Source organism: Ovis aries, chromosome X (genome assembly GCF_016772045.2).
Source record: "Ovis aries strain OAR_USU_Benz2616 breed Rambouillet chromosome X, ARS-UI_Ramb_v3.0, whole genome shotgun sequence".
NCBI classification, from domain to species: Eukaryota; Metazoa; Chordata; class Mammalia; order Artiodactyla; family Bovidae; genus Ovis; species Ovis aries.
The window spans coordinates 7,962,919-7,975,383 of record NC_056080.1 but is presented as its reverse complement, the minus strand read 5'-3'; the positions used below and the strand labels follow the sequence as shown (position 1 = coordinate 7,975,383).

Sequence of the window (12,465 nt, the reverse complement as noted above, 5' to 3'; positions counted from 1 at the left end):
TGGACAGGGCGGGATACCTTCCATGGAGTCACAAAGAGTCGAACATAACTGAGCGACTAACACTTTTCATCCTCCATCTCACAGGGCACATCTAGGTTATTAAAAATCCTACCGCATGCTCGTTTCTGGCTACTTGTACCTACTTTTAAAAAGAAATGTGAAATATTTTAGACTCTTTCTCAGAGTAACAAACTAAAACCTAAATTAAGATGCTCTTTTCTTTGACCCTCAGTTGATTTTTCTTAAAGGGTGACAGCAGCTCCTGTGGGCAAAGTTCACCTGGCAGCCCTCAGGATCACAGGATGGTGTGTCCTCTGCATTAAGAGCAAAAGCACAAAACCAGGTCCCTACAATGTGGAGGAACCTCACTAATATTAGGCAAGGTGAGAAAAGCCTGACATAAGAGGCCATGTGTACAGAATTAAATAGAGATGATTTCACCTGTATGAAAAGCCCAGAACAGGTAAATCCGGAGACAGGAAGTAGACTGGTGGCTTGGTGGTTGCAAGGGCTGGCAAGGAGGGATGGGGAGCCACTGCTTCATGGCCACAAGGTTTCCTTCTGGGCTGATGGAAATGTTCTGGAACTGCATAGAGTAGGTGGCTATACAACACTGGTGATGTACCAAGTGCTGCTGAGTAGTTTATTTTTAAATGAGTTATTTTGTTTTGTGAACTCTACCTCAATAAAAACAAGTTTTTTTAGAACATGGTCATAGACCTGTACAATCTGACGGTGGAAAGAGCACCTAGACATAGTGTTAAATGAAAATAGCAAGTCACAGGAAAAAAAAAGATTTTTTTTGACAGCAAGATTGCATTTATGTAAACTTCCGAAACAAAGATCTGGGCTTCTGCACATACACTTAGGCACAGGTGGAGAAAAGGCCACACAGCAAGCTGCTGCTCTACCAGGGAGGGGGGCAGCTGGGGAGTTTCTCATGTTCTACATATTTCCACATTGTGTCATTCCAATAAGGCAGGGAGGAATGCTTCAGTGGGTCCCCCATGTCATAGAAAAACACCCCAAGGTCCCTGAGGGCCTGCACATTTTATTAAAGGGCAGGCATGCACACCTGTGTATCAGAGCACAGCACCCGAAGAGCCTTGGGGTGTCGCGGTGGAGGGGGCTGGTCTGCAGGAGAGAAGTGTGCACAGCTGCTTGCAAAGAAAAACTCCATCAAGCAGCTCTTTGGTCACTAGGATGTCAAGCAATTAATTTTTACCAAGTTTTTTGCTCCTTTGGCATCGAAGTTGGTCCATCCCATGAAGTGCGTTAAGTTTCATAAATGAGTACCGCAGGCCTCAGAAGAGCCTGTGTCAGGCCAGCACCACCCCCTCCCACTACCACCCTTTACAATCTTTCCTTTTCTCTTTGAAGAGGGGCATTTCTGGACAGGGCAATGGAGGGGAGGGGGCAAGGATGGCTGGCTGCAGCCAGACCATCTCTGGGCTGCTCTCTGAATGCCAGGCTTCCCCAACCCCTTGGAGACTGGAGCCCTGGCAAACTGGCTGGAGTGATACAGCCTGGTCCCTGACATGACAGGCAAGGTCCTGCAGTCGTGCGAGCAATGAGGCACAGGATGAGGGCACCTTCTCCTCTTTCTGAATGAGACAGATAACCATCTTTGCCCAACTGACAGAGAAAAATTCATAAATGCACCCAGTGCCCCAATTCTGTTAACCATCAGCACTTCCTAAGCCTTACTTCTCCACTAGCCCTGGAGCCACACTGTGACTCCTGGCTGTACATTGTAATCTCCAGGAGAGCTTAAAACTTGGGGCTACCGGGCCCTGTTGTGGAGGCACCAGCATTCCTGAAGCTCCCAGCCAGCTTGAGACTGTGCACGTCTCCAGCGGCGAAGCCTGCTCCCCATTCTCAAGGAGCCAAAACAAGCAGAAGACCAATGGGAACAGACAACAGCTAATCACAGCCAGTCTGAGAGCTCTTTTTTTCCCCCCACCGAGTACACAAGGTCATGTTTACATTTTGACACTGTAAACAGAGAAATGATCATTTTTCTGTGAGTAAAACAGCTAGGAGCTGACATTCATCGAATTAAAGACACAGTTACTTCCTAGATCCTGCAAGGACACCTGGACAGGTGGGTCGCTCCAAGGCAGCAGCCCCACCAGGGAACAGTATTTGGCAAGGAAAGGGAATGGAGCACTGATCCAGGCTGCGATGTGGACAGATCTTGAAAACATGATGCTGAGTGAGATAAGCCAGACGCAGGAGTCCGCAGACTGCATGACTCCACATACACGAAATGTCTAGAACAGAGAAATCTGGAGACACAGAACAGAACTGTGTTGCAAGAGATGGGGAGATAGGGAATGACTATTAATGGGTACAGGCTTTCTCTCTGAGGCGATGAAACTACTCTGGAATCACACAGCAGTGGTGATCACACAACCTTGTAAATGTATGAACACTAAATGGTGCAGTTTAAAATGGTATGTTCTATGGTAGGTGAGGGCTTCCCTGGTGCCTCAAATGGTAAAGAATCCACCTGCAATGAAGGAGCCATGGGTTCAATCCCTGGGTTGGTAAGCTCCCCTGGAGAAGGGCATGGCAACCCACTCCAGTATTCTGGCCTGGAGAATCACATGGACAGAGGAGCCTGATGGGTTACAGTCCATGGGGTCACAAAGAGTTGGACACAACTGAGCATCTTCATCAGGCCATCTGGCTCCCAGGCAGATACTGGGTCATGTCTGAAATCACTTTTGGTTTTGCCGTGACTTGGAGAGGTGCGCTACTGGCAGGCACTCAGCAGAGAGACCAGAGATGCTGCAACCTGTCCAGGTGTCCTGCTAACTATCCTCCACCACACGGGACAGTCCCACAATAAAGGATTACCCCACCCCTAAACATTCACAGACACAGCTTGGAGGAGACTCTTGAGAGTCCCTTGGACAGCAAGGAGATCAAACCAGTCAATCTTAAAGGAAATCAGTCCCAACTATTCTTTGGAAGAACTGATGCTGAAGCTGAAGCTCCAATACTTTGGCCACCTGATGCAAAGAACCGACTCATTGGAAAAGACCCTGAGGCTGGGAAAGACTGAAGGCGGGAGGAGAAGGGGACGACAGAGGGTAAGATGGTTGGACGGCATCACTGACTCAATGGACATGAGTTTGAGCAAGCTCTGGAAGTTGGTGAGGGACAGGGAAGCCTGAATCGGACACAACTGGGTGACTGAACTGAACTGAACCATTTACAGTGCCAGGGCTCCAAAACCCCAGTCTAAAGTAACACCTGCTCAGTTTGGACACCCTGTAGGCCCTTGTCTATCAGCAGTACAGCACACTGAATGACCCCACTTGTTTCTCTATGTAACCAAATCACTAAACATAACACCATCATCAACAATGGTGGCAAAAATAGTGATGGTTGATAGTGGGGTTGATAGGAGGCCTCCACCCCGGCCCCTGCTGAGTCCCAACTACTCCTAAGGTGTCAGCAAAAAAGGTTCGTTTGACACCCCCCACCTCCTGGTTTCCCCTGCCTTAATTCAAGCATTGGCTAGTCCTGTGCACTGCTTGTCTCCTCACAATTTCTCTGACATAATCCTCAATTTTTCTAATCCAAGAGCCCTGAATATCTCTAGCTCAGGTCCATCAGCATCTGTGAAAACCTCCGACAATTTCTGACTGCCCTCTTCTCTCAGAAGTGCACCCTGTCCATCACACATACGTGGCTAGTTCATCAAGCAGGACTTGGTGCCTCACATGACTGAAACTCCAGGCCCCACTCACGAGGAACAGGACTCCTAGGGGTGTTGTGAGGAGCCTGGGAGAAAAACGGATGTAAAATGCCTGGCCCAGCAGCCCCTGAGCACCCAGGACACCTCAGCCCGTGCGGCTCTTATCAACAACACCAGGCTGACCAGACCCTTCCATTCTCTCTGGGAAACAACACACAGGGTGCAGGAGTTTCCTACTGCTGCTGTAAGGAACTGCCACAAATCAGGCAGTTTAACACAACACACGTTTACCGTCTCACAGCTCTGGAGGTCAGAAGTCAAAAATCAGTTTCATTCGGCCAATAGCAAGGTGTTAGCAGGGCCGCACTCCATCTGGAAGCGCAAAGGAAATATACACCTCCTGGCTCTTCCGGATTTGAGAGGCCGCCTACATTCCTTGGCTCCTGGCCACACAGCTCCAACATCTGCTTCTGCTGTCGCCATCTCCTTCTCTGACTCTGAGAGTTCTGCTTCCCTCTGGTCAGGTCTCTTCTGCTTACCCTAAGCCCAGCCAGATAATCCAGGATGATCACCTCATTTCAGGATTCTTAACTTAATCCCACCTACCAAGGCCATTTCTTTGGGAAAGTAACTTATTTATCAATTTAGGAGACTAGGCCATGGACATCTCTGGAGTGCCATTCTTCTATCTGGGTGGGAGGGACAGGGAGGAGGTCTCTTAAATATCAAACAACAATGAATATAAGATAAAAGTAACCAGGGGAATCGAACATAGCACAGGGGGCACACGGTTACCAAGCCAAGGGAGGGGAAGGTATAGATAGTCGATTTCGGTTCAAGTCTGGAGTCAGACAGACGCCACTCTTTGTTGGCTCTGGGAAGCAAGGTTACTAAGGCAAGCCCCTGGGCTTCACTTCCATCATCGTCCCACTGACAGCTCACGCAGCCTTTGTCAGCTTTCAGTGACAGTGCCCTGGAGTGGGTGGCCCACAAGCAGTACCCCTCGTATGTCCTAAGACCCAAGGGACCCCAGCAGGGAGAAAGCAGGAGGCAGGAAGAACACAGTGAGGCCTCAGGGTAAATAGAACATGAACACGTGTGAGCCCCACTGGAGGCAGGTACCCGTCTGCTGGTGCTCACCACTGGTGCTTCCTGGACCCGGAAGGGTACCTGAGATGGGGAGGCTGTGAAATAGTTACTGAATGAATGGACAGATGAGCCAACAAATGAATGAAGAGAGTCAGGATGCCTCAAATTGAATAGGGACAGGGCAGTGGGGTGGCGTCTGTGACAGAGCATTTGATCATGGTCAGAAGATTCAGCTCAAGTCGCAGTTCCTCCCACAGTGGGTGGAACGTACCCCTTGGCTGTGGCCCTCACATGCAAGATGAGGAGAGGAAAGAAGCCATCCTGGCTCTTTTAAGCCCAAAGCTGGAGGATTCAAGCTCCACGTGGTCTTGCCTGGGCCTGACCTGCCTAACACAAAGACTCTGGGTCAGTCAAGCTAACCGGTTCCCATCCTTATTCCAAACACCTAGCAGTTCCTTGTCCGCAGCATTCTTCTCATCCCCAATGCTAAGGAAGCGTGAGATACACTCAACCTAGGAGACAATGGACAAGGATAAAGAACCCCCAGGCTCTACTGAGCCACCTCCTTTTCTCAGAAGCCACCACCTTCTACTGAGGGTGTCTGGCAACCACCACTGTCTGCATTTTCTGGGTCTCCCATCTCCCACACAAACCTGGTCTCCATCCACTATCCTAGCACGCAGGAGGCCAAGAACCTATGAATATTACTTTATTTGACTGGATTGAAATAAGAATAACTGAACTCAGGAAATTTTAGCTCTGCTTTTATTCCATCAGATTAATTTTACTGAATTTACTGGAAAGGCAGCCAAATAGCAAAAGGACCTGGGCAAGAAGAGCTCACTGGGCTCAAGTGTTAAAGTGACCTTTAACACGTCACTTGACCCACGGGTTTCTGCAGTAGAACCTATGGGAGAAGGGGAAACACAATTTCCACTTCCAAAATCAGAGCAACAGGGAAGAAAAGGAAACTAAGAGATTTCCAAACATCCGGGAGCTATTTTTAGAAATGAATGACTTTTCCACTCACTTTTCTTAAACAAAAAAAAAGAAAGATATTAGACCAAGAACAAATCAAGAAATGGTTGTTGATAATCTAAATGGAAGAAGATTCTTACAGAAGTCCACTCTTTATGGATTTAAAAGCAAGACACTCCTCTATGTATATACAAATACACACACACACACCCCTATAATCTTAAAGAATGAAAAATGGAAAAATCATTATTTATCACAAAGTTGGTAATAATCCCAAAATAGACCCTGTGGGATAAATATACTAAGTTGAGTTGAGTGCATGCTCAGTCGTGTCCGACTCTTTGCAACCTCATGAACTATAGCCTGCGAGGCTCCTCTGTCCATGGGATTTTCCAGACAAGAATACTGGAATGGGTTGTCATTTCCTTCTCCAAGGGATCTTCCCGACACAGGGACCGAACCCATATCTCCTGTGTCTCCTGGATTGCAGCAGATTCTTTACTGCTGAGCCATCAGGGAAACCCAAAATACAGTAAACCTCCTATTAACACTGAATAAAGGTTCTAAGAACACAGCAAGGGTGTCATCTGGCCCTGTTATGTGGGGCTCCAACCTGGCAAAATTCGAGAACCATGGATTGTTTTCTCTTTAAAGCAACAGCCTATTCAAAGAACTTTTGATATATCACAGGATTTCTACATGTGGCGCAGGTCAAACCCCAGCTAGTGAACAAATGGATACCTAAAAGCTGGGCCTGCCGCCATCATCCTGATCGTTTATACTCTGCTTTGATCTCAAATGTGCTATGTCCACCACTCTTAAAGTGCCTGAGGTTGGCATTTCCAGTAATGTACAGTCCCAACTGAGCTATGGAAAACAGAACAGTAAGTTTCAACTGCTCAGTCCATCTAAAGGTTAATAACAATACAATGTCAAAAGCAGACAAATATACAACCATCAAAGTCCCTGAATTTTTCTAAGAGAGGCAAAAAAGTTCTTCCTGTATTTTCCATCTAAATGGTAAATACCTTTTTATAAAGTGGCCACTGACCTCCAAGTTGATATATGTGGAATACATATGTGCCACTACACACGCAACTCACCCACAGAAAATACCAGTCACAGAAACAGTGAATTAACTTTATTGACTGGTTGATTTGATTTTTTTGGCTTCATCGTGCAGCATGTGGAATTTTAGTTCTCTGACCAGGAATCGAACCAGTGTCCCTGCATTGGGAACAAGGAGTCTTAATCACTGGACTGCCAGGGAGGTTCCAACTGTTTATTTTTAAACAAAGTTTTGGGGTATGACTCCCAGAAAACTATGAAAATTATATGCACAGTACTGATCTGCAGAGATGGTGAATTTAAACCTACAGTGAGTTCATAATCCAACTAAAAAATTTCTGTTTTGATGTCTAATACCATATGTGAAATAGATCACCAATCCAGGCTCGATGCATGAGACAGGGTGCTCAGAACGGGTGCACTGGGATGACCCTGAGGGATGGGATGGGGAGGGAGACAGGAGAGGGGTTGAGGGTGGGGGACACATGTACACCCATGGCTGATTCATGTGAATGTATGGCAAAAACCACTACAATATTGTAAAGTAATTAGCCTCCAATTAAAATAAATAAATTAATTTTTAAAAAATTAAAAAATTCTGTTTTGAAAATACTGAGTTTTTTTACACATCTGCAACCACATCTGTAAAGATATTTCCCTAGGTTTGCAACCTCTTTGTTGTAACATGAAAAAGAAAGTACAGCTACAATAATTCACCAACATGCCCTGAGCTGGCAATACAAATGCTGTTAGACACAACACTGAATAGAATTACTGTACAACTCTAGAAGAGTTTGTTCACAACCCTTGGCCCTCAGTTACTTTGCTTACAGCAGCATAAATATTTTATGCTATTACAGTTTTCATAAATTATATATAAAATGCTTTCAGTCAGCAAGAATCTTCACCTAACCAACTACATTCATCTATTTCTCCATAAGAACCTATTTATTTGCCTCTTTCTCTTTGCCTATTTCTCCTTTAAGAACCTATTTATTTGCCTCTTCTGACAGTTCTCCATTTGGAAGCTGTTTTGGGGGAAGTCTTCATTTCTTGAATACCGTTTTCTGGTCCTGTGAATCAAACTAGACTCAAAAAGGGTTTTAAGTGTCAGATGCACAAGGAGAAAATGCTGTGCTCCAACACATAATTTTTTCCATATCATAAAAATCAATCACAACCTTAAAGGATAATCAGTCACTAATAAAAATCGGCAGGGCTCTGTTTTGAAAGAAGAAGGAGAATGACTATTACAGCATTTACACCCTTCCGTAGACTCCACTTAAATGTTTGTGGCTTGCTGAACATTCCATACATATTTCGGGCAAGGTATTATGGGAGCTGAAGTGCAAGCTGTCCCCTACTGAATTTTCACTCACTATAAAAACAATGTCTCATAAAACTGTACACATGTTTTTACTTTACAAAAAAATGCAAAACATCTACTTTTGTTCACTCCATCGACACTCTGAGCATTAGAAACTGGACTTTTTAAAAATTTGTAGCATGAGTGATGTCTGAAAAGGGTGAAAATGTCATTCAGTAACACAGCTTTCTGGAAAGAGGAACGCAGGCAATGTGTATGAAATACACAGAAAGGAAGTTTCTACCAGCTGTCTTCTGTGGGGTCAGCTCACCTATGTCTTGAATTGTGCCGATAAAATTAAAATTCTTGTATTTATACTTTTCCTCATGAATCTACACTCCAATGTGACCACAACTGTTTTATATTATCTTCATAAAATGGGTCTTCACCTTTTCTAAGCAAAACAGTACTTTTAATTGGCTCATTTTCCAGTTGTTTGGATTTTTAACAGACATACAACATAGAAGGGCACTACATTCGAAGCAGTTCTACCAACTCCAGAACCTTCCAAGGCTTGATCAGACAGCTGTGGCTCTAGGCTTTAGTTAAAATTATAATATGATCTCACCTGATTTTTAAAATAACGAAGCACCTTTTTAAGCCAATAGACTGTGCTATAATTTCTCTGAGTTTCTGAGTCCAGAAGTTGGCCAGGTTCAAAGAGAATGTTAGGGAACCACGAGCCTTTTGCCTTTCTTGGTCTTTCCCTATTTGAACCTAGAGAAATCTTCAAACAATAATTCAGCAGCTTCCCTCCTGAAAAGTTTATTTTCAAAGGCCAGTGCCATGTAGTGCTGCCTTTCCTGTGCAGGTTAGAAGATGTAAGAGCCTGTCACCACGTTGGGCCTTTTCAAGTCTTAAAATCATTTGGGAAGCTTGCAGTATTTCCTTTCTGGTACTCAGACCCAACCTGGAGGAGAAGTTGCTCCAGAGAGGACAAGATATCAGTTAATCACTGGAATCCCTGGGTTTCAAGAGAATCCCGAAATGCCTCTCCCCAAAAGCAGCTGAGCCACTGAAACCAACAGGCAATGGAACAAAAAGTTATCGAAAACAGTCATTACATGAAACTTAATGGCAATCTAGCACTGCTTTTGGAAGAATCCGTTTTTCACTCCGGGGGATTCATTCACATGAATAATGAGACAGCTGAAGGCTCTCCTCACATCTTGCACAGAAAGGAAACCTAAAATTCAACTCTTGTTTTCCCTTTATCCCAGAAGCATATGGGTCTAATCATAGTCCATTCTGGCCGCAGTACACAAGGCTTTTTCAACTAGAATTTGAAGTCACTTTCTAAGGCGCTGAAGAGTAACCACCCCAGTTTGATGGTTACTCCAAAGACTCTGAAGTGTCCCATCTGGCACAGTCTTCGCTGGAAACTAGGCTGAAGCCGCCAGACAAGGAACCCACACCACGAGGCTGGGACGCACGGTTGTGCTACAAGATGACAGCTCATTTGGCCACCGCGGGGCTGAGGGGCGCCTGTGGGCCCACAGTCGGGGGCGGTGGGCCGCAGAGGCCCGGCAGGGATGGGCGAGACTGCAGCGGAAAAAGGAAGATGGCCATCCATCAGCCCCTGGAGAGGAAATTACAGGCGCCCAGCTCCCAGGCATCGGTCAGCGGGTGACGTGAGAGAACCAAGTCAGAGTGTTCGTCCCGCGGTGGAAGCCGGGGCTCCGCACACCAGGGGCTCGAGGCCGGGAGAGGGAGAGCCTCAATCTTCGACCAGGGTCCCGGGGGTGGGGGCACCCAGATTCTCTCCGGGCCCAGAGGACGCACGATCTTCGCCCAGACCCCGGAGGGCCCCCGGGTCCTTGATCCTCTCCCTGGGCCCAACGTATGGGGCGCCCTAACCCTGGCCCACGCGCCCCCCTTACCGGTCGCGGGGGTCGATCCACGACGTCTGGCGCGTGTTGTGGTCGATGTAGAAGACTCGGCCATCGTAGTCGCGCGCCTCCTCCCAGCCGGCAGGCAGCGGCAGCTCGGCGCTCTCCCGGGCCCGAAGCGGTGGCGGCGCGGAGGGCGCCGAGGGCGCGGGGGGCACGGGGGGCACGGGGGCCGCGGCGGGGGGCGCGGCCGGCGGTGGCTCCCGCGGGGGCTGCGCCGGCTGCGGTGGCTCCCGCGGGGCCTCGCGGGGCTGTCCGCGCCGCCGCCGCCGGCCGCCGCTCAGCCACGGCATGACGGCGCGGGCCCCGCCGCCGCCCGGCCGCCCCACGCGCGCCGCCTCGTCCGCCAGCACTAAGGCCCGGCGCTCGGGGCGCGGGGGCGGCCGCGGGGACCCGCCCGCCGCGCCCGGTGCATCCTCCGCCCGGCGCCCGCGCACCGGTGCCCGCCTACCTCCTCCTGCCCGCCGCCCACTCGGCCTTGCGCGACGCCGCCTGCAGTGCTTGGATCACTCGGGTCGCCGCCGCGCGTGGAGTCACAGCCCCAGAGCTGCCGCAGCCGCTGCCAGCAGCCCCTCAGTTCCCGCGGCTCGCCCGGCCATCTTCGTTTCACAGCACCGTCTTGGGGGCGGGGCTACACAGGCCCCGCCCTGTCAGTGGGCCCGGCCGGCCCTCCCTCCACTCCTTAGTCCTCGGCGGCTCCTCCCCCGCTTGCTGCAAGCCCTTCGATCTCCCTTGGCCGCTCCGCCTCCAATCTCCCTTGGGGGCTCCTTGGCTCTCGGCCCTTCGGGCCCCCACCCCCTCACCCCCGCCCGCTGCTTCTACTCCTCCTCCCCCGCTTGCTGCTCCGACCCTCCCAACGCTCGCCCCCTGCTCCTCGGTCTTCCCCTCCTGCTCCGCGCGCTCCTCCCTCTTCTCTCCTCCACCACCTCCTTGGGCCTCGCCGGGAAACCGCACGGGGGCCAGGATGGGCGCCGCCGCGTCCGTCCGCCCCCGGGCCACCGCGGAGAGGAAGGAGGGCCGGGAGGTTAGCGGCCCCACCCGGGCTGCAGACGCGGCCTGCGGGGGGCTGACTCCTGGGACCCAAACAATTCCCGGGGGAGAGGGCGGTCACCTCACTGCACCCATTCCCAGGCCTTGGATGTCTGGGGTCCTCCTCTCTGCCCACGTGATGGGGGAGGGGAGCTGCGCCTTAGGTCTCCCAAAAACCAAGGATGCCCCCCGCAAATGTGGGTGGGTCCCCTGAAGGGAGGTTGAAGGAGCTCCCTAGCTGGAGGAGGAACCTGAGGCCGGTCCTCTGGGCTGGGCCTGGGGGACACCTGAAAGTGGGGAGCTGGTTAGGTGCCACTTCTCGTCCCTGCTAGGAGAGCCCCAGCTGGGTTGATGTGAAGTCCCCACTCCGGTTCAGACCCGCTGACCTGCCCTGAGCTCTTCCATCTTCCAGTTTGGGAGATCCGATGGTTTGAGTGGAGACCCAAGTAGGCCTCTGCTTGAGAGGAAGCCAGGTCAGCTCCTAAAACATGAAACCTCTATGGCTATTGGTATTTTATGTTACATGCACAGCTCGTAGCTGGAGAAATTGAAGTCCAAAGACAGGGCTGGCTCTCTTCTTGCTCCAAATTCCCCAGTTATTTAGTGCCCCAGATCTCTGGCCACAAGACAATGCCAGGAAACGCAGGAAAGTATCAGAGGTTTTAAAACACTGTTACAGTGACACAAAAAGTTCTAATAAAAACCCTAACAGCGATTCAAATCTAGCTACATAGGGGAAGCAAGGGAGGAAAATGTCCCCAAATGCTCACAGTAGTTTGCATTCCTTCAGTGGGATGGTTGCTTTTTTAGTTATTTGCCTTCGAAATGGTTTGTAAAAGGGTTCTATTCCTTTTATAAGGGGAAAATTGTTTTAAAAAGGAATGTGCAGGCATGGAGACTGTAATTAGGACACATCCGAGGAAGCCTTTCCGCCTCTTCTCCCACCAGAGCACAGAAGCTTCCTTGCTCCGCTAGAGTCTACCCCCACCCGAATGTCATATGCCGGAAATTCCACCGCTGGAGTCCTTTTAATGAAACATGTACAGCTATTAAATGTCCAAGGGAAAGGGGCACAGAGTATCAAAAGAGCAAATATGTTGTGATCTTGGCATGTTCCAGAGAATGGCCCAGTGCTGAGAATCCCCGCCGTGACATCTTCCCTTGTGATTGCCGTGGTTTATTACCAAGGGGTCTGCCACCACCTTGTGCCCTTCCCCCTGCCCACACCACAGTCACCCTACCACCCACCATGGCCAAGCTGAAGCCGCATTCCCGCCCCGCCCTCCCAGGCATCGTGTCATCTCAGAATTTCACAAATCTGGGCGCTATCGAAATTA

General features: G+C 49.5%; 1 protein-coding gene across 1 annotated transcript in view; it reads right to left on the bottom strand.

Annotated features, from left to right (window-relative positions):
- WWC3 (WWC family member 3) overlaps positions 1–10,720 on the bottom strand; it is a 108,328-nt gene extending 97,608 nt beyond the window's left edge. The window contains exon 1 of the mRNA XM_027963576.3: positions 10,091–10,720. Coding sequence (XP_027819377.2) covers positions 10,091–10,392 — 302 coding nt within the window. The 5' untranslated portion in view covers positions 10,393–10,720. The remainder of the gene's footprint in view (positions 1–10,090) is intronic.
- Positions 10,721–12,465: the final 1,745 nt, after the last annotated feature.